Genomic DNA, 27,331 nt, shown 5'->3' with positions numbered 1-27,331 from the left:
TGTATTTTATCACATGTTTCATACTCACTGATTGGAGTTTCTGTTTACAGCTGCCAGTGGGTAAGATATCTCAACTTTCTATGTTAACAAATGTATATGTAAACATTTTCTTCTGTTTAATAAATTAAACTATAATTTAAAATATTCTCATCATTATGTATACAGAGTATTTTAAAGTGTAAAAGCTTAGTTATGGAAGCTCCCAGGATTCCACAATTAAAGACTGCCTATCAGTTGAACTGTTTTTCTGTAACTACATCTGTAGTCTTCACATTCTAAGTACCCTGTTCTCCTCAAGTGAACCGCCAACAGTCATGATCAGAAGATGAAAGTCCATCACGGGTTTGTTATTTGATCAGATGCTATGGCTGCTTTTTTAAAAGGGAGATTCTCTGGTGAAGTAAATTAAAGAAATACTCTTGCTAATTTTCCCTACTGGTGAAAAAACACAATGCACAAAAGCATACATGATGATAAGTACTACGAAGTATGCTTAAGCCCAGGATTAATTAACCCAGAGTCCTCCAAACTTCCTTTATTGGATATTGTTTTCCTCCCTTTTCTACTTTGCATGAAACTTACATCATGTGAAAGTCCACTTGGGTGAAACAGATTTTGTGTGTATTAAACAAGTGTTGCCAAGAAGCTAAGAAGCTACTCAACCCTTGACCAAAACTTACAAGTCAAATGTAAGACACTTTTGAATGTCTTCAGTTTGCAGTTATCATCGGCACTTCCTCCTCAGCTTCATGGGGCTCAGGACACTAAGAACAACGGTACAGGTGTCACAGAGAGGATTCACACTGGAGAACGTGAGGTTTGTGTCAGAGACGGGTACTTTAACAAGGGACGACAACCCAGAAAGGAATGACAGATTGCTTTAAAACAGCTTTTCTATAAAGCAGTAAGTGGTGTTTGCTGATTTAAAAAAACTAAGGTTACTGCTGTGCACATCTAGAGGCTGAACTGCCACGGATGACACTGTTCTTGCCACGGATGACACTGTTCCTGCCACAGATGACACTGTTCCTGCCACAGATGACACTGTTCCTGCCACAGATGACACTTCCTGCCACAGATGACACTGTTCCTGCCACAGATGAGGGAGAACTGCCACAGATGACACTTCCTGCCACAGATGACACTTCCTGCCACAGATGACACTATTCCTGCCACAGATGACACTTCCTGCCACAGATGAGGGGGAACTGCCACAGATGACACTTCCTGCCACAGATGACACTATTCCTGCCACAGATGAGGGAGAACTGCCACAGATGACACTTCCTGCCACAGATGACACTTTCTGCCACAGATTTGATGAAATGAACTTCACTATAATCCTAGAGTGGATGGTCTTTCTGAGGAAGCAATGAAAACGCTCATAGACATGTTCTTTCAGGATCACTGTCTTGCACCCCGAGATGACACTCAATGGGACCTGGATAACCCCTGACTGATCTCTGCATTCTAGATGCACGTGTACACACCTTAAAACATAACACATGTTTTCAAATTTAGGATTCATTCAAGTTAATAGAAGCAAACATGCAGTTCCATTTTTAGGGGGCAATTTTTATTCAGATCACAGTTTTTATGATAAATGTGTGGAGGGTGAAAAAAATTACATAAAATTTTAAGCAATGATTACATAAATGCTTAGGTGATACTTTCTGCAATAATTCTAATTATCTATATTTCAGCAAGGCAAAAGCCATACCATCTTATAGAAGGTAACCCTATGGGTGTTTTGAGCAAAGGTAACTTTGTTCCATTTGATAACTGCAACTTTATTTCTCACACACATGAGTGGGACTTTCGCTGTCACAAGCTGGGACTCTGTCATTGTTTCCGTTAGAGAAGTCCTTCTCTTCTCATGTAGTTACTTTCCTTTAGCCTAAGCATCTTACGGCCCCGTCACCCTGCAGATGCTCCATGGCAGACTGGCACGGTAACGACACACCGTCACAGGTCAGATACCTGCCTCACATTTATACTGCTCAATCAAAGCCCTCAATTTAAGCTGATGATGAAATTGAACTTTATAAAATAAATAATGGGCAGACTTTATCTTGGCTAATTCTATTTCTTGTGTAAATATCTATTCAGGATTTTGTTCTGACAGTAGAATTTGGGGCTTGGGTTTTGTTTGTTTTGTAATAACATGGCATACTTATTTATAATAGTTAATTTCTTATATTTAAATTGTATTTTTTAAGTTCATCAAAAGACTGTTTCATGTTGATTCTGCAGTTTAGAATGCTTTCCATAATACAGATGGGCCCTCCCTTACTCAGTCTTCCTGCTGTTCATTTTCAGTGTCTCTTTCCCCTGCTCTACATCAAGCTCGTGATGACTGGGACCCAGGCTGTTCCTCTGAGCTCTGCATTTTCATGGTCCACAGTAGCTAGCTGTGGGTAGACAGAATCACCTACTGACCGAGTAAAGGCCACGTCGTCACATACAGCACTGGCTTTTCTTGTCTGTATAAGTCCTTTCGTGTTTTCACTCAGAATGTTGAGGAAAAAAAATAATTTGGAATGCCAAATTCTAGAATTTTCTTTTTACTTTTCCAATGAAAACAACAAATTCCTAATTCAGACCTAAAAATGTTAGTTAAATGATAAAGTCAAATTTGTGACACAGAATTAAAAATATTAAATGACAAAGCCCATATAGCTATATCAGAGATTAAGTAGTTAATTCTTAAGTACTCTAAAGTATTAAATAATTAATACTTTAAACGTACAGTACTAGCTTTGTGAAAAATATTAAAATATGGCAAAGGAATACACTAAAATTATTCTGTGGAAAATAAGAAATTAACTATTGAAATCACAGTCATGGATTATGGATCATTTTCCCTTTTCTTCTGAGAAAGTGTCTCACAATGTAGCCAAGGCTAACCTCAAACTCACGGAAAGCCTCCTGCCTCCATCACCCAAGCATTGGGAGTGCAGCCTAATAGCACCCTGGAAATTAAAGGCTTTACATGTCTTTTAACTAATATCATTTTATGATCCAACCAACGGGATCTAGTGACAAAACTTTGAAAACTTACTATGAAAATGCTAAGATAAAACAAACGATATCAGTGAGGGTCTCAAGTAATGGTGCTTTGAAAACTCCTTGGTGAGAGCCAATATTCATCCCACATAGAGAAAGATCAGGATATGACTGTTTTCGATGACAGGAAAGGTTTAGCCTGTTGGACACCTCTGGAGATGTTTGGTAGTGTACCCGGTCTTCCCAGACTTTCAGTGACATCGCCAGGATGTCTTTGTACCTAGCCAGCCTGGTGCCTAGTCCCTTACTCCTTAAAGCCACTCAGTGGACCAGCTTGAATTGTAGTTTGTCTTAATGTATCAAATTCACACGGCAACAGTTCGGCATCTTCCCTGGGGTGCATCCCCGGCCACCAGGCACCTACCTTGTCTCTCCGCGGTCTCGGCCCTGGTCAGGTAGTGGTAGAAATTGTCCAGCTTGTCCGGCTGCTCCTCCAGCGGCCTCTGCAGCCAGAAGAGGGACCGCACCTCAGCAGCATGCCGCAGTGCATCCCACTGCCCCATCAGCGCGAAGAGCTCTGTGAAGGACTTGTGGTAGCCATCGCGCAGCATGTCCACACAGACGCTCTTCTTGTAGGAGTTCCTGTGCCTGGAATATGAGCAGAACATGGGCAGATTTGGACCTCAGAGAGTTTTCCATCCTCTGAAAACCAGAACTCAAAGCAGGCTTTTTTTTTAACCGTCAAGAGAGCTTTGTGACAAATCAAGAAGCTTCAGTTTAATGAAGGATGCCTTGTGCTTACCTAACATAGTGATATTAATGTGATTGCATTATAAATATGTCAGCTCCAGAGCTGGGGTCTCTTTGAAAAGGACAAATAAGCTACATGACTATTAAAGTTCTCCAAATACCACCCCAGCTTTACACCACTCTGCTCAAACCAACCAACCAATCAGAAGAGCAAACAAACCCACCAACCAAGCCAGAAGGCCAACAGCCACCAATAAATCAGATAAAAGTGAAACTTGTTATTGAATATTAAAAAACCTTAATTCCTCTATTAGGTAGTTTCACGATCTATTATCGGAACTTGACAAACTTCACTCAATCATGCTTCTGAATTTAATGTTTTAAAAATCACTGAAATATCATACTAAATATATACATTTACATAATCATTTACAGGTAAGATCAAATTAATGACTTGATAATGCAATTAATAATAAGTAGATAAATAGTTAGAAATTCACCTCCTTTCTGCACTTAGGAAGCTGAGGAAGGAAGATTATTTACTTAAGATCAGCCTGGGCTACATAGTATGAGCCTGTCTTAAAAGATAAAACCCAATCGAAACCTCCCCAGACGTACTTCAAGGTTCATATGCGGAGATAAAGAGGCAGGCAACTCTCTCATGTATCTATTCAGCAAACCCCTATTGGGTTTCTTATGATGAACTATTTTCTTCTTTTTATTTTCTTGTGTGTGTGGTGTGCATATGTGCATATGTGCGTGCTTTTTGCATGTGTGGGCATGTGTGTGTAGGTTAATGCACATGTGTGCCTGAGGTTAATGTCAGGAGTCATCCATGACTGCGTTTGAGCCTATTCTTTGAGGCAGAGTCTCTAAGTCAAGCCCAGAGCTCACAGACATGGTCAGTTGGCTCTGGAGACTCTGAGCTGGAGTTAAAGGTAGGTTGATACACTCACTTGGTGTGCATGTGGGTTCCAGGGATCTGAACTGCAGCCTTCACGATTGCATGACAAGTGATTTAACTATTGTGCCCAAGAACTGAGCCATCTCCATAGTCCCTTCTCCTCCTCCAACAGATTGTTCTAGACCAAACAGATTCAGTGCCCTCGTGAAATCTGTGTACCTGCTCAGGGGAGGACACAGACAACTAAGTAGATACATAATAAACAATGACTGAAAATGTTTATTTTAGAAAGACATGTGCTGCCAGGCAGTGGTGGCACAGGCCTTCAATGCCAGTGCTCAGGAGGCAGAGGCAGGCAGATTTCTCGGAGTTCGAGGCCAGCTGGTCTACATAGTGAGTTCCAGGCCAACTAGAGCTATGTAGAGAGACCCTGTCTCAAAGAAAAAGAAAGAAGTCAAGAAAGAAAAAAGAAAGAGAGAGAGAGAGAGAGAGAGAGAGAGAGAGAGAGGGAGGGAAGGAGGGAGGAAGGAAGGAAGGAAGGAAGAAAGAAAGGAAAGGAAAGAAATGCACGTGCTTATGGAGAACAGCTGTGTGGTGGTCATTGTTAAAGCAAAAGAATGATTAGGTGCTGAAAGACACATTTTATGTTAATTACTTTATGTTCTTTAAAAGGAGGCATTTTTAGACATGTTTAGAACAACTGACCTACTAGAAATACAGAGTTGAGTGACAGTGGGTTCTGTCTGACCTCTCAGAATCAGAAGTCCTGAGGTGGAGCCAGCCCGGCATGACCTGACTTCTTTGTGTTCCATTTCTTTCCCTGTGTAAAAGCCTGTATTAAAGTCAGTCCTAACTGCATTGCGGGGCTCCCCTAGGACGCTGTGAGATGAAGTATGTGCACACACTCTGGGAAACACAAAGCCAGTGTGGTTGGTTCTAGCCTAGCTATGCCTTAGATTCACCTGTGGAGGTTCAAAAACAAAACAGCACAACTGTGCAGCCTCCACCCCCCAAGAGCTTCTTATTCCATGGACCTCCTTAGGCATGGAGGAAGTGTGGTGAGACTATGAAGTTGTTCAAGCAATGGTGAGGTTTGGACTCCAGGCCAGTAGTGCTAGAGCTAGCTGCTGAGGAGTCTGGATCTGGGCCACGTTAATAGTGTGCAACGGAAGATTGTTATTATTATTGTGGTGCTGGGGATGGAATGTGGAGTACGGAGCATGCTAGGCAAGCATTTCACAATTGAGCTCCACCCCATACACACGGCTGCATTTGAGAAGTGTCTGGAAGGAGCATCCCAGACGAACTTGAACTTCAGTCCTCTCCCATCTGACAGCCTGACTATTATAGAGCTAGGTGATAAAGAGAATAGAGAAACCATCTTTCTAAACCAGAAGGTCAAGAGCTACTATGTGATAGGAGATAAGATTCTCAACACATGGCAGAGAAGAGCAGCACCGGATTTCTTTTTCCTGCCAGGTTCTGATCCAGTGAGAAGGACACGGGATGGAAGCATTAACGAAGAGACTGTGAATGGGCCAGGTTCCCTTTTCCTCCCCTCTCTCCCTCAAACAATAGCTGGAAGTGGAATTCAACTTCCTACAAAGTCCAGTAGAACATAGTGGGGTTAACTGTACCCGTCTCTCTGGTGTGATGCTTGAAGGCACAAAGCTGACCACCATCTCCTTGCCCACCTCCCTGAGCACAGTGCATGGGGAAATGGCCAACCGTCAGGAGATTCTAGACAGAAGGCAGCTGGCCCTTTAATTTCTCAAGGACCTAGAATAGTATGAGAGGAGTGTGATAACATCCCGGGGGCTCTGTGTGCCATCCTGAAGTTCCTGGAAAGAGAGGGCCGCCATTCCTGCCACCATATTTTGGAGGGGTGGCAAGGTTTGTGTGCAGAAAGGCTGTTTCTAGACTGCTCACGGGGACAGACATGAAACAGGAAGCATCCGGCAACTCAGGATGGCTCACCTGTGGAGCTGATGGGAAAAGCTTGGTCAGGTGCATTAGAGGTGGTCACCTCTGCAGGGCCCCCCAGCTTAGGAATACATTCTATTCCTATTCTTAGGAATAGCTTAGGTAAGAGAATTTACCTCCCAGTGTCTTAGAAAATCAAAGCTCCTAATTGTTGCTAATGGTGCATAGCTGAAGGTCTGCTGAGTGTCCTGGTGGATTCTCTTATTGTTTGTCCCCTGCTGAGCACTCTCAGGCTGCTGCAACCCCAGACATCCTGTCCACTGCTACATTAAGAAGAGCAGAAAGGAGAGCGTGGGGTGGCATGGCTGTGCCTTTCCTTATGTGTGGGGAAAACAAAAGCATTCCTGAAAACAGCAAATGCCCGTTTATGTCACATTGGTCAGGACTGTGTCAAATGCCACCCTGCTGTGACACAAGGAGTCAGGGAACAAATGCCTCTTTGGCTTGAGAAAATCCTGCTAGAGAAAGGAAGTGTGGGGACTGGGTAGTTAATGCAGACATGGGCACAAGGCCCCTGGCCAAGGCTGTCACACCCTGTCCCTCACTTGCCAGGTTGTCAGAGAAGATTCAGTTAAAATTCAATGCCAGACCAAAAAAAAAAAAAAAAAAAAAAAGATTTTTTTAAAAAGTATTAGAATGTCCTATATATTACATCAGATAGACTAAAAGATAAGTTTCTGACTGTTTGAAAACAAAATCGAACTTTCATATACTTTCGTTTGCTGGATCCAGGAATTCTCTTCCCTTTTGACCCCCACAGTGCAATGTTTTTCCACTATAGGGGCACAGAACGGGGGGGGGGGGGAGTGGCTTGGGAATTTTGAGCCATCTGAAAGATCACCACACTGGTCTGGCCTCACCTGAGGGACAGGATTAGACTAACACAAGGGAGGATTGAGGCACAGGGCCAGAAATTAAATTGAGGTTATAAAAGAATAAAGACTTTCCATTCCTCAGTCTTGAGTTTGTGACTCTGAACTTCACACCTAATGAGAAGGGATGGACCAGAGGCTGTGGGGCTGGAACCGGGCAGAGGTGCCCGGGCCAGCAGCGGAAGTTAGGTGGTAAGATTCGGGTGGCTTGGTGACCGGATGTTATGGTGAAGGAGGAGATCGGATGTGACTAGGTGTTTAGAGTGGTGACGGGTCATTTTCTAAAGAGGGAAAGCAAATGTGAAGACACCTTAAAAATGATTAACTGCAGTTTGGGGAACCTGAGGGCACATGTGGTTGGCAATCCAGAAGGCAGCACTGGGAGGCCTCGGGGACTGGAGGTTGGAACTCCAGCCTTTCCTGAAATAAGAGATGCCACATTTGTGTGTTGGTGGCTCTCACCACGGGAGGGAAGAAGACCTCCTGGGTCAAAAATAAGGAAAAGCGAACGCTGGCTGTAGGTGCAGCATTTGGGAGGGCAGCTCATCTCACGCTGGGTGAGAAGCAAATGCCAGTCAATCATCCCGGGCCGCTTTTGTGGGCCTCCATAGATGGAGGCTCCTTTGCTGGATGTGGCCCGTCTGGCAGTGAGCTCCCCTCCACAGCTGGCAGTGAGCTCCCCTCCACAGCTGGCAGTGAGCTCCCTCTCCACAGCTGGCAGTGAGCTCCCCCTCCACAGCTGGCAGTGAGCTCCCTCTCCACAGCTGGAAGTGAGCTCCACCTCCACAGCTGGCAGTGAGCTCCCCCTCCACAGCTGGAAGTGAGCTCCACCTCCACAGCTGGCAGTGAGCTCCCCCTCCACAGCTGGCAGTGAGCTCCCTCTCCACAGCTGGAAGTGAGCTCCACCTCCACAGCTGGCAGTGAGCTCCCCCTCCACAGCTGGCAGTGAGCTCCACCTCCACAGCTGGCAGAGAGCTTCACCTCCACAGCTGGCAGTGAGCTCCCCCTCCACAGCTGGCAGTGAGCTCCCCTTCCACAGCTGGCAGAGAGCTCCCCTCCACAGCTGGCAGAGAGCTCCCCTCCACAGCTGGCAGAGAGCTCCCCTTCCACAGCTGGCAGTGAGCTCCCCTCCACAGCTGGCAGTGAGCTCCCCCTCCACAGCTGGCAGTGAGCTCCCCTCCACAGCTGGCAGTGAGCTCCCCTCCACAGCTGGAAGTGAGCTCCACCTCCACAGCTGGCAGTGAGCTCCCCCTCCACAGCTGGAAGTGAGCTCCACCTCCACAGCTGGCAGTGAGCTCCCCCTCCACAGCTGGCAGTGAGCTCCCTCTCCACAGCTGGAAGTGAGCTCCACCTCCACAGCTGGCAGTGAGCTCCCCCTCCACAGCTGGCAGTGAGCTCCACCTCCACAGCTGGCAGAGAGCTTCACCTCCACAGCTGGCAGTGAGCTCCCCCTCCACAGCTGGCAGTGAGCTCCCCTTCCACAGCTGGCAGAGAGCTCCCCTCCACAGCTGGCAGTGAGCTCCCCTCCACAGCTGGCAGAGAGCTCCCCTTCCACAGCTGGCAGTGAGCTCCCCTCCACAGCTGGCAGTGAGCTCCCCCTCCACAGCTGGCAGTGAGCTCCCCTCCACAGCTGGCAGTGAGCTCCCCTCCACAGCTGGAAGTGAGCTCCACCTCCACAGCTGGCAGTGAGCTCCTCTTCCACAGCTGACAGTGAGCTCCCTCTCCACAGCTGGCAGTGAGCTCCCTCTCCACAGCTGGAAGTGAGCTCCCCTCCACAGCTGGCAGTGAGCTCCCTCTCCACAGCTGGCAGTGAGCTCCTCCCCTACCCCCCCCAACACAGCTGGAAGCATTTTAAAGTATGTGGAAAATAACTAGTCCCACTGAGGTAAAATCTTTGTGAGTCAAGAATTCAGGGCTTTTTTTTTTTTTTTTTTTTTTTTTTTTTTTTTTTTTTTTTAGCAAAGTGGCGATATTCTCTGAGAAACTTAGAGTGTAAGCAGGATTGGGGCTCAGTCAATGTGTCAGTGGCCTCTCAGAAAGACTGTTGGCTGTTCTTGCTACCCACTGTCTGTTTAAGGGTCTCTGACTTGGCCTTTCCTTTTGGACTAGAGTCTCTCCTAATTTCTACCTAATTAGTTACCGAATATCCTTCCAATAAGGTCATTCCCACTTAATTTAGTCAAGATCAGTTTCTGCTTCTTGTGTCTCCAAACCATGAAAGTGCTTCAGAAGGCTAGACTGAGGTTTTTTCTGAAATAGCTTTCAGTCTCCAAACATCCACAATACAGAATTAATATACATTTTAAAAATGTCAAATGTTTCAATGTCCACTCTTCACAAAGACGTTCTAAAAGGCAATATTTCAATATGTATCTGTATCTATGCTCACATCATTTTCATTTTGCACATATTTTTTCGTGTGTGTATGTATACATCATGAAATAAGCCTTATTACACTTAAAGAAAATACTTAAAGAAAAAACAATAATGCAACTTACTAAATAGACTCCTATTGAAACTTTCCTAGTTGATGTAAGCTATTTACCCACCCCAAATCTTCATTTACTAAAGTGACTTGGTTACCTGAAAGTAAAAATGTATGTTAGTTCTCAGCAGTATGTTTGATATTTCCAGGCTTGCTTTCTTTCTTTCTTTCTTTCTTTCTTTCTTTCTTTCTTTCTTTCTTTCTTTCTTTCTTTCTTTTTTAAGACAGGGTTTCACTGTGTAACCCCGGCTGTCATGGAACTCACTGTGTAGACCAAGCTGGCCTTGAACTCACAGAGATCCTCCTACTTCTGCCTCCAAGTGCTGGGATTAAAGACGTGGGCCAACAATGCCCAGCAGCTTTCTGTTTCTTAATAGAGAACCATAACCAAAGTTCATTTGCTTTGTGGAAATGATTTTTTAAAATATAAAGACAATAGAGTTTTGTCATTTTAATAATTTTTTCTTTGAGCCTATATGTTTCACTCCTTAAATTCAGTGACACACAAGAAATAATTATAAATATTGGTCTAAACTAAAATATGCTGCTTTTAGGCATCAGAAGAACAATTTAAACAAGTGGGAAATGAGAATTCCTGGAACTTTTATGAAGGTATATGGTTCTCCATCAGCACAGCAGCCGCACCTGAATCTACTGCTGTTTTAGCCAGTAATTATTATTGGGGCTCCACAGTTCCTGACCAGCTTCCCAGGCTGTGGCCCAGTGAGACTTTTATGTCCCGCCAGATCCTCTGCCTGCCACTGCCACCAAATGTAGTTTTAAACTAAATCTCTATCATTCTATTTATCAATACAACTTGGGAGTCAGAGGCTGGGGTGAAAACCTGCTAGCTCAGAGAGGTTGAGGCGCAACTAGCTGACCTTCTTCGTTGGTGTCTCTGAAAGAGAGCCTCCTTGCGATCTGCCAAACCAAAAAGACTGCCACCCTCAAAGTCTCTCCCTACAACTTCCTGTGCATCTCTCTATCTGTCTTCCAGATTTCCTCTGACTCTCTATGATTAGTTTCTGTCAACTAGTTGCTGGCTCCACCTCCTGATCCAAGGTTGATTTTACTTAATAGCACAAATGCAAACTAGGGGTTCACAGTGTGATCGAATATCCAGTAACAAAGGACTTGGGGTTTTTGTTTTTGTTTTTGTTTTTTTTTGTTTTTTTGTTTTCCAAGACAGGGTTTTTCTTTGTAGTTTTGGTGCCTGTCCTGGATCTCACTCTGTAGACCAGGCTGGCCTCAAACTCACAGAGATCCACCTGCCTCTGCCTCCCGAATGCTGGGATTAAAGGTGTGCTCCACCATCACCCAGCTGAAACAAAGGAATTTAATATTATGGAATTTGAGGCGAGTGCTCTCAAAAACCAAGTGGCATGGAAGTAAAAGTGGGGACATTCATGAACACACCAACCATCTATAAAATGTGTTCTGGGATGTTATCACTGCAGGTACACGAGGCTTCCCGGGCACATTGGCTAATGTTTGCATCAACTCAACATAAGCTAGAGTCATCTGAGATGAGGGAACCTCAGTTGAGACAATGCCCCCAGAAGACGGGGCTGCAGGGAAGCCTGTAGAGCATTTTCTTAATTACTGATTGATGTAGGAGGGTTCAGCCCATTGTAGGTGGTGTCACCCCTCGGCTGGGGTCTTGGAAAGCAGGCTGAGCAAGCCAGTAAGCAGCACCCACCATTGCCTCTGCATCAGCTCCTGCCTCCAGGTCCCCCAACTCCCATTTGAGTCCCTGCACGCACTGCCTTCAGTGACGCACTGTGATGTGGAAAGGAAAGCTGAATAAATCCCTTTTACCTAAGTTGCTTTTTTGCTCATGATGTTTTCTCATAGCAACAGAAACCCTAACTAAGACACCGTATGGGAGCTGTAGATGGAGAATGGATTTTAAAACTAAATTGAGCTCTGCCCCAGTTGCCAGCCAGCAGGGAAGACTCCTGCAGGCAGGCTCCCTGACCCTGCAATCTACAAGACCCCATGCTCTACCCCAAACATACCCATCCCCCTGCAACCCCAGTGGCTTCCTGAGACACGGAATCTGCCAGCTCTCATTGGATCAAGAGAGCCTTTCTCCAGTAACTGATGGAAGCAGATGCAGAGATTTATAGCCAAACACCGGCCGAGCTCCAGGAGTCCAGTCGAAGAGAAAGAAGAGGAATTCTATGAGCAAGGGGCATCAAGATCATGATGGGGAAACCTGCAGAGACAACCAAACCAAACTAGTGGGAACACATGAAATTTAGATCAACAGCTGTGGAGCCTGCATGGGACTGGACTAGGCCCTCTGCATAGCGAGACAATTGCGTAGCTTGATCTGCTTAAGGGGCCCCTGGCAATGGGATCAGAATCCATCCCTGGTGCATGAGCTGGCTTTTTGGAGCCCACTACCTATGGTGGGACACCTCGCACAGCCTTGAGGCAGGGGGAGGGGCTTGGCCCTGCCTCTACTGGATGTGCTTCCCCATGGGAGGCCTTACCTTCTTGTAGGAGGGAATGGGGGGAGGGTTGAGAGGGTCTCCAAGGGTGGGAGGAGGGAAGGGAGTACCTTTGATTGGTATATAAAATGAATAAAAAATTTTCTTAATTAAAAAAAAAAACCCTTGACCTATGAGAGGGGCATTAACATCTAGTCCTTTAAGACTTTATGTCATGACTTTGGTTCATTATTCATCATCTTCCATTCATCTCTGGTGGCCATAGAAACATGAAAATTTCTAGAGTTATTTATCTTGCACTTGACAATCACTAACATTTGGACTAAAGAGAAGAGACAGAGGTGGTTCACCTCTTGTGTGTCGCCCTTTCTGGTCAGCAATTCCTGTTATTTGAAAGATATTTATGATCTCAGCATCTGTCAAATGGATCGCCTCAACATCCATATGTGAAGATCTGCCAAAGTAGAGGAGTGCAGATCAAAGCTATGTGGCCCCCTTAGCGCCTTAACAGCCTTCATATTTGAAGTAATTGCATCCTACCCATACTGGAGCCTGTGGGAATTCAATAACAACGTTGTGCAGTTTGTATCCTTTGGACTTTGGGAAGTTCATTATTTTCAAGAATTTAATGTCTCAGGGACTGTAACCAAGACAGAGGTGGACATCCCTATCAGTTCCACCTGGACCCCTCCACCTGAACTTCAGCATGCAAAATATATGCTATTAGGGGCCATTTTGATGAAGACTGTAGTTCTGGTTTTCAGGGCAACAGCTATTAAGATCAACTCCATGAAAAACCCAGTTGTTTATATTGCTACAAGCTCGCTGCCTTAGTTTTGTGTGTTAGTAGCCTGTTCACATTTGTTGCTGCGAGCAGGAACCACTTCGCAGATCATTATGGCCAAAACATTCTGGAGTTTCCGCCTGACTTTCCTGTCAAAAAAGAAGCCTTGATAAACAGACATTACACTGATGTGTTTCCATTAGCGGTCCTGACAACCATTGTATCACTCTCTGGTGCGATCGTCTTTGTAGATGACTGTAAGATCGTTGAAGCTACAGAGTCAGATGAAAACGAAGTAAGTCTGAAGCAAGGGCTCCTGCTTTTGCAGCACTTGTCAGAAGGTCCCTAGAAGTTTCCTATTCACACCCAAACTTGTGCAGTCAGCAACTCATTCTAAATAAAGTGTCGACAGGAAAAAAATAAATTGAATCTAGTTTTATCTACATGGAGTCTCCTGCCATTTAAAGGCAATCTAGTTAACTATTTTAATTTACATAAAAATCCTTTAAAATATCTGTGTTACAGAAACCTGTAAGTGGAAGAGTCGACATTCACACACAGCCCTCTGCCTAACAATTCACAGTTCTTTCCACTTCCCCACATGGCTGACAGTTATACAAAATATTTAATCTACAGTGTTCTGCTTATTTGTACTGTTTATTTAAAAATGACATATTCTGCAACTGTGTTGCAATCTCAGTTTGAATGATTTTCTCTTTATCGAAGCTCATCTGTGTTCATGCTGGGCCAGGAAAAGTGACCAGAGTCATTCTGTGGCCTCCCAGAGGATCTGCCTTAAAATGAGGGGCTGGCAGGTGATAGCATCCATGACAAATGGATTAGATAGCTGTGAGTCTCATTAGAGGAGATAAAGGAAGCATTCTAGCAAACATTTAAAAAGAATGGAAACCGCACCTTCTACAGACGGACAAGGTAAGGGTGAAACAGATGGGCACCGCAACACCATTTAGTTTTCTGCACATGAACATGAGTTAGCTAAAGGTAGACTTTCAAAATCTAAGCGTTATCACCTCTCCAAATATATGGGGAATAAATCTAATGTATTTCTTTATGGGGTGAACTGGAATTTACACTATCAGAGTAAACCTTCACATTCAAAGATTTCAAAGAATTTAAAAAATTCTTTAAAACAAGATTATAAAAATTTTATTTAATCTGATAAAGATAAACTCGAAATATCTCTAAGAGCTCTTCAAAAGTCAGGATAATACTTTTATTCCATTAAGTTAATATTTATAAGCCACTAGTGGGTTATCTGTGTCAGTTTTAACAATTTTACACTCATATTGGAGGGACAAATGTTATTGGAATCACCTGCGGGATAATTACACTGACTTAATGAATACCGAAACAGCTTTGGCTAATATAATTTCCACAATATAAAGTGAATCACTATTCTTACATCTTCTTTTTAATGTAGGTAAATACTATACAGGATCAAAACAGAAAGAAGTTATTTCCTGGCATACACATACTGATAACAATTGCCTAAGTGCTTTGGGCCTGTTTGAATACATTTTTTTTTTAAATTTTTCTCCTAAAATTAAACACAGAACATCACAAAGCATTTCTCTATAAATACACAAAGCTGGAGGAAAGGGGTAGAAAAAGTCACAGCACTTAGAATGACTTTACTTTAAAACTAGATAGAATTTCAGTGAACAATGAAGGCATTCATTATGTAAACATCAGCTTTTGGTAATTCTTAGTCACAAAGGTGACTAATGCTGACTGAGAAGCATCCTATATGTATAATACACACTGGAGAGTACTAAATGAATGGAGACTTAACATTTTTGGTGCTTTTATTTTATCTTCCACATACTTCTAAATAGAGCCCAAAACAAAGTTTTAACATTAAAAAAAGAAAGAACAAATCCCTTCCTTTACAAAGCACGAGGGTTTCCAATAAGTTGACTGGTCTCTGGGGGCATCTACTGGAAATTTAGCAAACTGCAGTCATATCATGTAAATCTGATAATTTTGATTCTCCATCTTAATACAGATACTATTTTAACTGGTATGCAACAAAGTGGCACACAAATAATATCAATGTAAAGTTATTCAGGGCGATCTACCTCATCCAGCTGACAAGGGCAAGCATAAAGCTGTCTGTGGGATCAGGGAACAATACTCCACTGCTTCAGATGCACATTGATTAGGTGGCACCTCAGGTCAACCTTTTCAAACCAGTCAGCTCTCATTGGGGAAGAACTAGGGTGCTATTTCAGCCATAAGCACCCCATACTTAATAAGGATTTTCTATTCGTTCCAAGGAAAATGCAAACACTTCCCAACCATGATGGTTTCTCTGAAACCAACATTGCATATCTGCACATGTACTAACTACAAAAAACCAATGTTGTCTATTTTCTATATGATTAAATTTGCCTGTTTCATGTTATTGTCTCAAAAAGCAGAATTTTACTATACTTAAATTTAAAACTCTTTTTATCTTGACTAGTCATTACAATTAGAATTATTCATTAGGATTAACATGACTCATTCTTCTAGACATTTCAAAACCTGAATAATGCACATCATGTGACAGACATAATATAATCACAGCAGCTTACATATATTTTAAACGTACATTTCAATAAAGAACTTTTCACATAGTTTTACTTATGACTAATCACATTGTAAGAATTTCATGGCATAATCATAATCACCATCTCGATTCTTTATGAAATTTAAGGGCATATATTTAAAAGAAAGTTTTAAAAATAATTTTGAATGTATAAGTATTGTGCTATAAATTGTACCATTATAGATTTTATATGCTGTTATAATTTTGTGTAAAATGTTTCTTACAAAGATTGGAATATTTAGTTAGCATCTAGAATGTATTAATTTATATGTTTTCTGAAAAATTTCGTTAGACTCACCACCCAGGTAAGTGTGGTATCATCCATTATGTAAGCTTTAAAAAATGGAGATAAAAAATTGCCAACAGTTAGAATGTGCATGTTAATACAGTAGGACATTTCATTTCTGCTCAGATTTACATTCAATTAGGTATCTAGATTAACTTTCTAATTTAGAAGTAAAATCTACTACATGACTGAATAGAATTGTTGCATAATTCTCTAAACAGCTACAAATTTATTAATATTAATATTTGGAAAACTGTTATACATTCAAGTTTTGCTCTATATTTTTGGAAAATACAAATTCATATCTATTAATAAAGTAGGAATCACGAACTTTCGATATCTTCATAGTATATGTACAAATTTGAAAATATTATTTGAAAAATTTTATTGAACCCAAGCACAACTTTTTATTTTTTTAAGAAACCTAGTAATAAGATGAACTCACTGTGAGACTATTGCTAATATAATTCTTTTGATGGATAACACAACATTTTATAACATGCAACAAAGAATCCTCTTAACAAGAATTCATTTCATGACGGGTGACTTCATTTTTAGAATACATAAAATATTTCTGTTTGTGAAACAAAAGTTAAGTTGCATATTCAATTGTTAGAACTGATGTTTGGCTTTCAATGCAGTGACTCTTGCAAGACCAATGACGTTTACCAATCCAACAATGTCTTGCTGGCCATAATTACTGGCTGTCACAGGAACAGTGGGTTTGATTCAGCAGGCAGCCTAGGACCGCAGCCCTCTGAATGGCTTTAAAGAGTTCTCTTAGCAACATAAATGTATTTTAATGTATAGATCATGTTAAAGGTGCTTTCCATTCAGTCAAATCTTTGAATCACAGTGGCTACCATTGTTTGGGCGAGAATCAACCACGCATCCATCACTATAACACAGCACCGGATATCCACAAAGCTGTCACAGAGTTTTAGCAGCATACACCTTTACTGAAAAAAATCTCAAACTCAGCCACAGTTTTTTAGAGCTTCTTTGGGAATTTTGTATAAAAAACTAGAAGAAAACCCATTATGTGAGTTTCCAGTTTTGTATGTGATCTAACTAGTTGCAAGCCTTCCTGGAAAAGCCAAGCTCACTTACAGAGGAGTGGTGTGTGCTGAAGGCCAGGCAAAGTGTGCTGCGAAGGAACTGAATGCCACTTGAAAGGGATTTTCCAGGGAATTAGTGTCAAGCTAGAAGGAAACGCAAGTCTGAACACCTTTTGGGTATAAGGGGGAGCCACATGAATTCATGTTCTTTTTGTCCAAATTATACTGAAGTTTTCAACCCTTGGAAAGGCAACAGAAAACCATTTTTTAAAGTGGCTTTTAGTGAGAAAAAAGAAATTTGAGTAAGTAATACAATTATTATATTGTGTCCTAATGTAATATTGAGTATGAATTAAAAATTAGTTTTATATATCATGACTATGAACACACAAAAGTGTTAGCATGCTACAGCATCTGACTCTTTTTGTGTAAATTAATATGATAATTTGTGTTAGCATAAAACTCCACAGGATATTGTATCCACTCTATTTTTTTAAATATAATTTGTAGTGTCTGCCACAATTTTTGAAATCATATTATTTGGGATTGTTTTTCTCAAAACAAACTAAAAAAAACCACTCCTTTTATTCTGGTTCTCATCTTTATAAATAAAACAACAATTTTCCACATAAATTGAGTGACCTATGAAACAAACCTAAAGCTGGAGAACACACTAATCTCAGGAAACCTTAAGACGAGGGTGTGGTCTTGCCATGCTGTTTTCAGGAGCCTCACACTTCACCTGTGCTGGATTTTGCTGAGTTTTGCAAATAAAATTCTGTTTCTCGCACTCTTGCTGGGAGTTGTGAGAGTCTGGAGTTTGCACCTTCCCATTAAAAATGTATTGTATTTTTTGAAATTATTCACCCCGCCTTTTATCCAGATCGTGTCTTTGAAAGGAGGAAGTGGATAATAAATGGAATAATTCATGATTTCCCATTAAATATGAAACTTTCTTTTGCAGAGTTTAGAAAATGAAGTTCTACATAATGTACAAAAGTTGATTAGAACTTTTTCAATGGTATTTTTTAACCTTTCACATAAAACAACTCCACAAGTAGGTTTCCTTAGGAAAAGTAAACCAATTGACTCTTTACACCTACAGTCTTGTGCTAACTGTTCTCTTGTTCCTGCTTCCAACACACACACACACACACACACACACACACACACACACATATGCTCACACATATACAAATACATACACTCACTCACACACATACACACACATACACTCACACAAACACACACTCACACATATATTTCTTTAGGCTGTTTAAAAAGCATTCAATGATGACAGGAAATGTGTGACAAGTATTTAAGAGAAATGTGACACCCTTAAAACACAAAAGGAAAACAACATAATTTAAAAATGAAAACAAAACGTTATTCATTCTCTTTAGTATAAAATAAATAGCAAACCCGGAATTTTGATTTCTCATATTATGATAGTTCTTAGTGAGGTGGTGACATTTGTCATGAAAAAATAAAAACATCAGCTGTAAAGTCTCGTCTCTCCCTCCCTCCACCTCCCATCTTCGTCCGTACTCTGCTAACCACACCATTGTCCCCTTTTCTTCCTTTTCCTTTTTAAAAATTAAGTTAATTTGAGAAAAAAAAACCCTGTGATAAATTAACTGAGGGGACGTGTTACATCCAAACATCCAAGGACAACAGCTGGTCTCATTTGCCAGGTTCTAACGTTTCTACCACAGCAATGTACAACTTTTCATTAAACATCCTTTAACTTTCTCCTGCATGAAAAATAAGTCAAGAATATGTCTTCCCCTGTCAAACTTAAGGGCATATAAGATAAGTACAAAATTATAAGGCATACGGAGAAACCTTTCATATTTCACATTCTTTATCATTACAAAGAGATGGGTACCACACAGATGAATGGAGAAATGAGGTTCCTCACAGGCAGTGTGCATGGAGGATCAAACTTCCAGAAAATGGTAAAAACTACACTGATAAAAACAATATAACTGATCATTCTGATGCTTTGACAAATAGCATCTAGGAATAAGTAGCTCATCCTAAGCACCATATTGTCCTTACTGCAGCTATCACAAACATTTAGGAAAATTTCTAGTTAGGAATAACAACATTTAAAAATCAAATAATGCATTAATAAGAATATTGTAAAATAAGAAGGAGGTATGTTTGAGAATACAAAACAGTGCTGAATTCAAACTTAAAAACAAACAAACAAACAAACAAACAAAACCCACATAAGATAGACAGGCACTGGGCAGAGACGGTGTCTCTCCTGGCGTTTTGCTCCCCCACCACACTGAGAATGCTAACAGGAGGAAATCATGCAGCATCTGCAGCATTTTCAATATCACACAAAACAGAATGCAAAGAGAAAAACAAAGACTCGGAGGTTTATAAATGGTTTGATTGCTGAGAAGTGTGGCACTGGAAAAAGTGTATCAGATGCCATAGCTTCAGAGTGTAGAAAATCAACAGAACAATGAAGACAAGTAATCCAAATGAATTTTATCTCAGAAACTTACAGATGAGGTAGCAGAAAAATGCTTGGCTAACACAGTCCCGGGCTGATGGGAATAACAGATTCAAGCTGGTGACCAGACGCCAACAGCTGTGTCTGCCAACTGTTCAGTGAGTGAATGTAGAATATGGATTCATATCGCAAATGCACAAGAATTTTTCATAAAAATTGACTACATACTAGAATGTACTATGGACACTGGAAATTTTATAGACTGATATCGTGCACAGCATGCTGTCTAAGCCAAGGTTCCCTCCTCAACCCCCGTTCCCTCTGAATGAGAGAAACAGAAAGCAAACTCCAAATCCATTCACTGTAAATGCATAAATATAACTCCAACTTACTCAGTGCTTCAAAGCAAAACCCTTTATGTAAACTTAAAATATTTGGGATCTTAAAGATACTGAAACATCACACCCCGAGAAGGGAGCCTCGGGGTCGAAAGGAAGCGTCACCCAAGAGACAACGGGAGCAGCTGTTCTGAGTGAGGAAGCAGCTTTCCACTCAGGATGACAGAAACAATCCTAACGAAATAGACACAAGGAAATACGCCCAAAGAAAGGGCAAGAGAGGAACATCAAGAGGAAAATGGAAAATAACAAAACAGAGAGAGGTATGGTGGTCTCAGAAAACAGACAACTTCTTGTATAAAAAGACAAAGATGTCGCTTCGAATCTTATCAAGAATTGAAACAGTAGCAGGAGTACAAAAGCCGATGCAGCTGTGCACGGCGGCAGCACAGCCTTAATTATAGTCACGCTATCATTTATTTTATGTTTAGATGATGTTCACAACACTCGTCGTATAATTACCTGATTGAAGGCTCCCAATGTTATCTATAAAACTGTAGGGCAGGGAAAGGAAGATTACAGGTTAACAAGATAATTTAGATGAAAATGCATGTACATACACACACATACATAATACACATACACGAGAGAGAGAGAGAGAGAGAGAGAGAGAGAGAGAGAGAGAGAGAGAGAGAGAGAGAGCAAATTAAATACACACCATGTAAGTAGGGTTTACCCAGAATTCAGTATTTAAAAAAAAAATCTAGTAACTTTATGGTCACTTCAGCAAAATTTATGATCACCTCAGGGAAAAAAAAGCAAGCAAGCAAACAAACAAAAACAAAAAAGAAAACACCAGAAAATTATTTAGTAATGTTAAAAACCCATAACGTTTAAGAAAAGTAGAAATTAGGGAAACTTTTGTTGACAATGCACATATCTATTAAAAAGACATGGAAAAGGCCCTTCACATTTGGTGGTTCGTTAGCATACTCCCAAGCCAGGCATGTGAAGGAGTGCTGTCTGCCACTGTGCCCACTAGCACTGCTGAAAACAGCAGTTCTTGTTGGTGTGGGGGCTCAAGATTTTAATGCTATCATTTCTTGTAGAAAAACATTTAAATTTGGTGAAATCTTTGCTGGAGATCCAGTGACATTTTCCTGACTCTTGACAAGATAATTCTAAAATCCATACAAAATAGCCATATGCAAGAAAAACATTCAGAACAAAGAGGGGCACTGCCTGCGACTATGCCAATGACAAGGGCTGTGCCATTGCTACCAAGAAAGGCAAAGAAATTAGTAGCACAGAATATATATGCTCACGAGTGTGTGAGGCATAGGAATGCACACGTGAGAATTTGACATTTAATGTAAGAGGCACTGCAGTTTGGGGGAAATTTGGGGGACAATCGATTTAATTGCAGATTTTGAAACCCATTTCTTAACATTGGTGTCTTGCACACACATGCAACATACACTGCACATGCTGTTTTGCCAATCTGCACTGAATAGTGCACCTCAGACATTTCGATCTGTTTTCTGGTCATCTTCCTGTGGCTATTGCATGTGGCGAGTTTACAGTGGTGTCAGCCCCGTGTCTTCCGACACTCAAGCCTATCTCTGGCTGTAGTGACTCAGATGACATAGACTTTGGACTTCTGCATTTAGGAACTGTTTCTTGACTTGAAGAAGCTCAAAATGGCAAAGCAAATCAGAAAAACTTTCAAGTTTTGTTTGTTTTTTTCTTAGACTTGATAGACAAGTCTAAGATAGATAGTCTAAGACAAAACAAGTAAACAAAACTTGAAAGTTGGCACATCGTATTTTTTCTTTTTCCTTAATAGTCTGGTTAAAGGTTGATCAGTTCTCTTCATCTTTTCAAAAAAAAAACAAAAAACAAAAAAACCCAGCAATAAATTCCATTTATTTTTTCAATTGTTTTCTGCTCTCATGTTAATATTTCTCTGTATTAACTTTAAATCTATTTTTTATTTTTTTAGTTTTATAAAAAGGAGGCTCAAAATGACAAAGCAAATCAGCAAAACTTGCAGCAAACAAAGAAAAGGAAAAACAGGCATTTAAAAATGTACATGATACAGTTGGGGTGGAGCTTCAAGGGAAATCCACAGCACTGGAACGATGGTGTATAAAAAGTATAACTACATAAAGGGAGAGGGACAAAGGGAGGGAGGGAGGGAAGGTGGGAGGAAGCGAGGAAGGAAGGAAGGAAGGAAGGAAGGAAGGAAGGAAGGAAGGAAAGAAGGTTGGTGGGTGCAAGATGGTAGGAGTCTGGAACCTGGCCTCTAATGTGTGTTCTCCATTTTTCTCTCCAGCTTGGCCCCTGCCTTCTTGACGCTTGCTCACTGCCAAGTGTCTCCCTGTGCATGTGCATACAGTACATATAAACACATAAAACAGTACAAAACCCTGCCACACACAGTGCTTTATTCTTCTTTTGATAAATGGTAACATAATCCTTAGAGCTGTTCTATGAGACCCTTTCTCTCACTTGGAGGAGGCTGAGTTAGAGGAGGTTAAATGAATTATCCAAAGGCAACCATTCTTTGTGAGTGTAAAGCTGAACGCTAAGTACCGAGTCTGGGCTTAAAGCCTTACTCCAGTACACTTCCCAGCACTAGCCTTACTGAACACAGTGCACTCTCTTCCACTCTACTTTATGAACTCTCTTTTTAGTTTTAAAATGCTGGCTGTGATCCCCAAACTAATGGGTCACAACTACTGCTCTCTAATGGGTCACAATCTATAGTTTATTAAATATTAATACTCGGGGAAATAAAGTACATGTTTATGGTGGTCACAGCTGTTCAGTGAGCAGCAACAAGCACTTGGAATTCTACTGTGTGGGTGGAAGTGGGGCAAAGGCGGCCTCACACAGTGAGGAAAGGGGAAAGCTTCTAAGTACATGAGGCGTGAGAGGGAACGGCGGGCCTTCCAGGCACAGCACAGGTACCCAGCTCACAGATTCACCACCACCTGTGAGCTGTGGTCCTCATCAATACCGTAGCTACACAGATAAACAGCACACCTCCTCCATCCTGTCAGAGCACATGCAGGAAACAAAACGGCAGCGGGGTGCTGGCGTGCTGTAATGGGAGAGGGTTACGAGAGGGTTACGAGAGGGTTACAGAAGAACCCCAAATGCCTGGGTAGAACTGAACCACTTGACACAGAAGAACCATGGCACAGTCTAGGGCAAGAATGGCAGTGCCTTAGGATGGGAGATGAGAAGGATAGCACTCGGTTAAGGCCTGGGTGGCTCCAGAGCCAGGGTGGTGTCAAGGACGAACAGTGGGACACAGAGCTGGAGCGCCAGGACTCAAGTTCAGCTCTTGTCCTGATGATCTGGGTGACTTGGTCAAGATAATGCCTCTGGACTTTTATTCTTGGTTATAAATGGAACTGACAGGTAGTTTTTTTCTAGTATTAAAAGAATTTTTACAGATGACTTACGTGAAACAATACCTGAAACATTTTAAGTGCTCACTGTAACTCTTATTATTTTTACAACAAAAATTTCAAAGTGGGAATGGAAGGGATTTAACTAGAGAGGCTTAGGTAAGAGCAGCCTGACTTAAAAGGTTATTTATTGAGTGCCTACTGTGTGCTGCATATTGTTGGAGGAACTGGGGACTCAGCTGGGAATAAGACATTGCCCCAGCTGCTCAGATGGGTTCAGAAGAGTCAACATCTCTTTCTTCCTTTATTCATTCCCTTGTCCATTCTATCATAATCTCCAATCAGCTCGTCATCTACTTCTTCCTTTATTTATTCCACGTCCATTCTATCATATTCTAAATAAGACCACTTCTTATAATTTCCTTTATTCCCACCCTGGTCAAGCCACTCAAAGTAAGTCATGCACAGGGCAGAGCAGTCTTGCGTGCACATTGAAGTGAAGCCACCTCACATCGTTTCCTTGTAGAAAATATAGCAAAAATTTCCCAGTATATTTAGAATAAAAGTTAGTCTCCTCAGAAATTATTCTGACCAGTAACATTTGATCCCTCAAGAAATGGAATGAGAAAAAAGTCCACACAAAAGAAATTTGGAAAAATTCTTCCTCATTGATCACCTAAGAATTTTGGAAGATACTATAGTGATTAATTAGTCAATTTATAAATGACTAAATGCATATATAATTCATTAGTTTTAATTAATTCAAGGACATTTTATTAGACTTAATTAAGTGAAGGGCTGGAGATCAACACTGGTTAATTTCCAAACAATCAAAGTCTTCCATATCAAAAGCTGGAGCAGAACTAACACTAGTAAATGAAAGCATTGTTGCAATTTTCTGAAGATGCATTGCCCCTTTCCTGTCTCGGGACCAGGGAAGGGGACAAAGAGACATTCACCTCCTAACTTTACTTCCTGCCCATGCTGCGATGGGAGCGCCCTGAGAACCGTGTCTCCCGTGCCCGTCATCTCGGCCCTGCCAGTGGATTCCAGGACACCTTCGCCTTGCAGTGGTGGCTGATCCCTTGGGTGGGCTCTGCGAACTGATAGTTCAGTGTTAAGTTTCTTTCTCATTGGGTTTGATCATCTATAAATAGGAAAAACAGGTTTCTGTGGAAAATGACATAATCAAGTTTATTCAATGAAAACCCCTCTAATTTCATATAATTCCCAAGTTAACTGCCTTGGCCAGTGATGGATTTGCACTCTACCAGGCAGTAACCTACATGAGCCATTTCTAGATTTATAAAGGATGTTGATCAGCCTAACTCTCACACCTGAGTTAGTGGGGGCATTCCTTACAGCCTTACTAGAAAAAGGACTGCTGTGTTTTGCCTGGGTATGAGGATTATGAAGAAGACAAGGATATGTCTCCTTATTTCTGGGTGTTCTGGGTGTGTTTAATTTTAAGATACTTGTTAACCTGAAGAAAATGGTCAAAATTTATTATATGATTTTTGTGTGGTATGTAGAAAATTAATATTATCAGTTTAAGCCCAAGGCTAAGGATACATATTTACACACAGACTAATATATACATATTTACAAATGTACTACACATGTGTGTATCTTGATAATTATATTCCAGATGAAGGGAAGTTGGACATTTCTAAATAATCTAATTAAAAACCAAAGAAAAAAGTATCACTTTAATTTTCTTCTTTTCATTATTTCTCATAGTTAGACATAAAACTTTTTTTTCAAAAAAGAATAATGTGCTTTTTAAACAGACAGACATCACACACACACACACACACACACACACACACACACACACACACACACAATTGCACTGACTAGGAAAGACCTTGATCTAGCCATTTCCGCGGAGACTCTGAGTATGCGGAAGCATCCTTGTGAGCTTTAAGCACTGAGTTCAGCGGTTGTTATAACAACACCCCCACTTTCCAACATAAAAAAACAGCATGGCAAATGTGTGGGCCAGGAGATTGATATTTTTATGAATGTTGTAGTATCAATATTTTAGGAATTGTTTTTTAACCATATCAGAAATCTAAAAGGTTGTGAATAGTTTCGAGTCTTCTCTGTTTTAATACTGACAGAATACAATATCAAAGACGAACCTCACTTAACACCATCATACAACCATTTACTCGGCTACTGACTGCTTCAGACGTTTAAATTTGCCAACTCCCTTAGAGATTCCATTATTTTACAGCAGAGCACAGTGTTTTAAAGGAAAACAAAGTGATTTCACAAAAGCAGACAATAATGAACAGGCCAGAGGACGAACACACCTGGAGGAGATTAAATTCCCACAGCATGCTCTGAACAGTTAAATCTGGACTAAACACCGTCTGCTCTCGACACGTGCAAACCCCGGACCTTATTGGCCAGTAACCGGCAAATCTGAAAAGACTGTCTAGAAGGCTCTGAGATTCCAGAGGAAAGCCTCCTCAGTGAAATGCTAATTTATTATGAACCACAGGAGTTACACAACTCAGAATGAAGCAGAAAGGGACTTTAGTAAATTTTACACTGACCGTCACTGAACCCGGAGTTTACCGGTTTATCCAGACTGGCTGGCCAGGGGCCCCAGGGATTCTCCCCACTGGGACTGAAGGTGTGGGTGCCACATCCGGCTTTCCCTGGGTGCTGGGGTCCTGAACTCAGGTCCTCACGCCTGCGCACCACGCATCTCACCAGCCGAGCTGCCACCACAGCCCTGGTTCTTGGTTTTGTTACAGTCTAAAGTAGCTGGATGAGGGAACTAACAGTCCTGGCCACAAACGCCTTGCAGATGAGGCTCAAAGTCAGACACCCCCAAAGAAAGCAGCATCTCAGGAATCATGTGGGCCTCAACCTACCTTCTTTGTCCACGCGCTGGGGCTTCCGATTTGAAACAGAAAATAATACGGAGCAGATTAACATTATCTGTGCCCAAATGATTTTGCTCATTTGTATTTTCACATACAATGTTACAAAAACTGCCTCCCCCAAATTTTATTTGAATCTATAAATTACAATTTTATTTCTTAGCTTCTCGGAGCAATTAAGACATGATAATACGTGATATTTTAAGTGCTTTTAGAAAAACAATACTGCATTCTGATAATATACATAGTTGAAAATCCAAAGTGCACCAAGGGTTCTGGTTCACCAATTTCCAGCAGTTAAAGATCAGTTAAAACAACATCAGTAGCCGGGCGGTGGTGGCGCACGCCTTTAATCCCAGCACTCGGGAGGCAGAGGCAGGCAGATTTCTGTGAGTTCGAGGCCAGCCTGGGCTACCAAGTGAGTCCCAGGAAAGGCGCAAAGCTACACAGAGAAACCCTGTCTCGAAAAAATCAAAAAAAAAAAACCCAAAAACCAAAAACCCATCAGTAAACCTATCACGTAGACCTATGTAATAAAGTTGAATCACTGTCAAGTGCAAATGTAGGGTATATTATTTTGAATAATGCAATATCTAAGATATAGCAAAAAAAAAAAAAAGGCACACTTAACAACTAATAAAGTAGAGACTGGGCCAGCTGCTTAGTGGTAGGAGTGCTAGCTGCCCTTGCAGGGAATCCAGGTTCAGCTCCCAGCACCCACAATGGGTGGCTCACAACCACCCACAACTCCAGCTTCAGGAGGTCCAAAGCCACAGTGCCCTCTTTTGGTCTCTACAGGTATCTGTAAGCACATGCTCATCTATATACTCATACACACATACATAAATTTAAAAAAAAAGCTGGGTATGGTGGTGTGTGCTTTGAGAATGGAGGCAGACCAGTCAAGAGTTCAAAGCCATCCTCAGCTTCAGTTCAAGGCCAGCTGGACTGTGAAAGGCCCTATCTCAGAACTAGGATCATGTCACTGAAGATACCACACTCTTTGCTTGCA

General features: G+C 41.5%; 1 protein-coding gene across 1 annotated transcript in view; it reads right to left on the bottom strand.

Moving 5' to 3' along the window:
• Ttc29 (tetratricopeptide repeat domain 29) overlaps positions 1 to 27,331 on the bottom strand; it is a 203,908-nt gene that overhangs the window by 163,794 nt on the left and 12,783 nt on the right. Inside the window, exon 5 of the mRNA XM_059264282.1 lies at positions 3,431 to 3,654. Within this exon, the coding sequence (XP_059120265.1) occupies positions 3,431 to 3,654 (224 nt within the window). The remainder of the gene's footprint in view (positions 1 to 3,430; positions 3,655 to 27,331) is intronic.

Source organism: Peromyscus eremicus, chromosome 5, assembly GCF_949786415.1.
Source record: "Peromyscus eremicus chromosome 5, PerEre_H2_v1, whole genome shotgun sequence".
Lineage (NCBI taxonomy): Eukaryota > Metazoa > Chordata > Mammalia > Rodentia > Cricetidae > Peromyscus > Peromyscus eremicus.
This window is presented reverse-complemented; position numbering and strand designations above follow the sequence as displayed.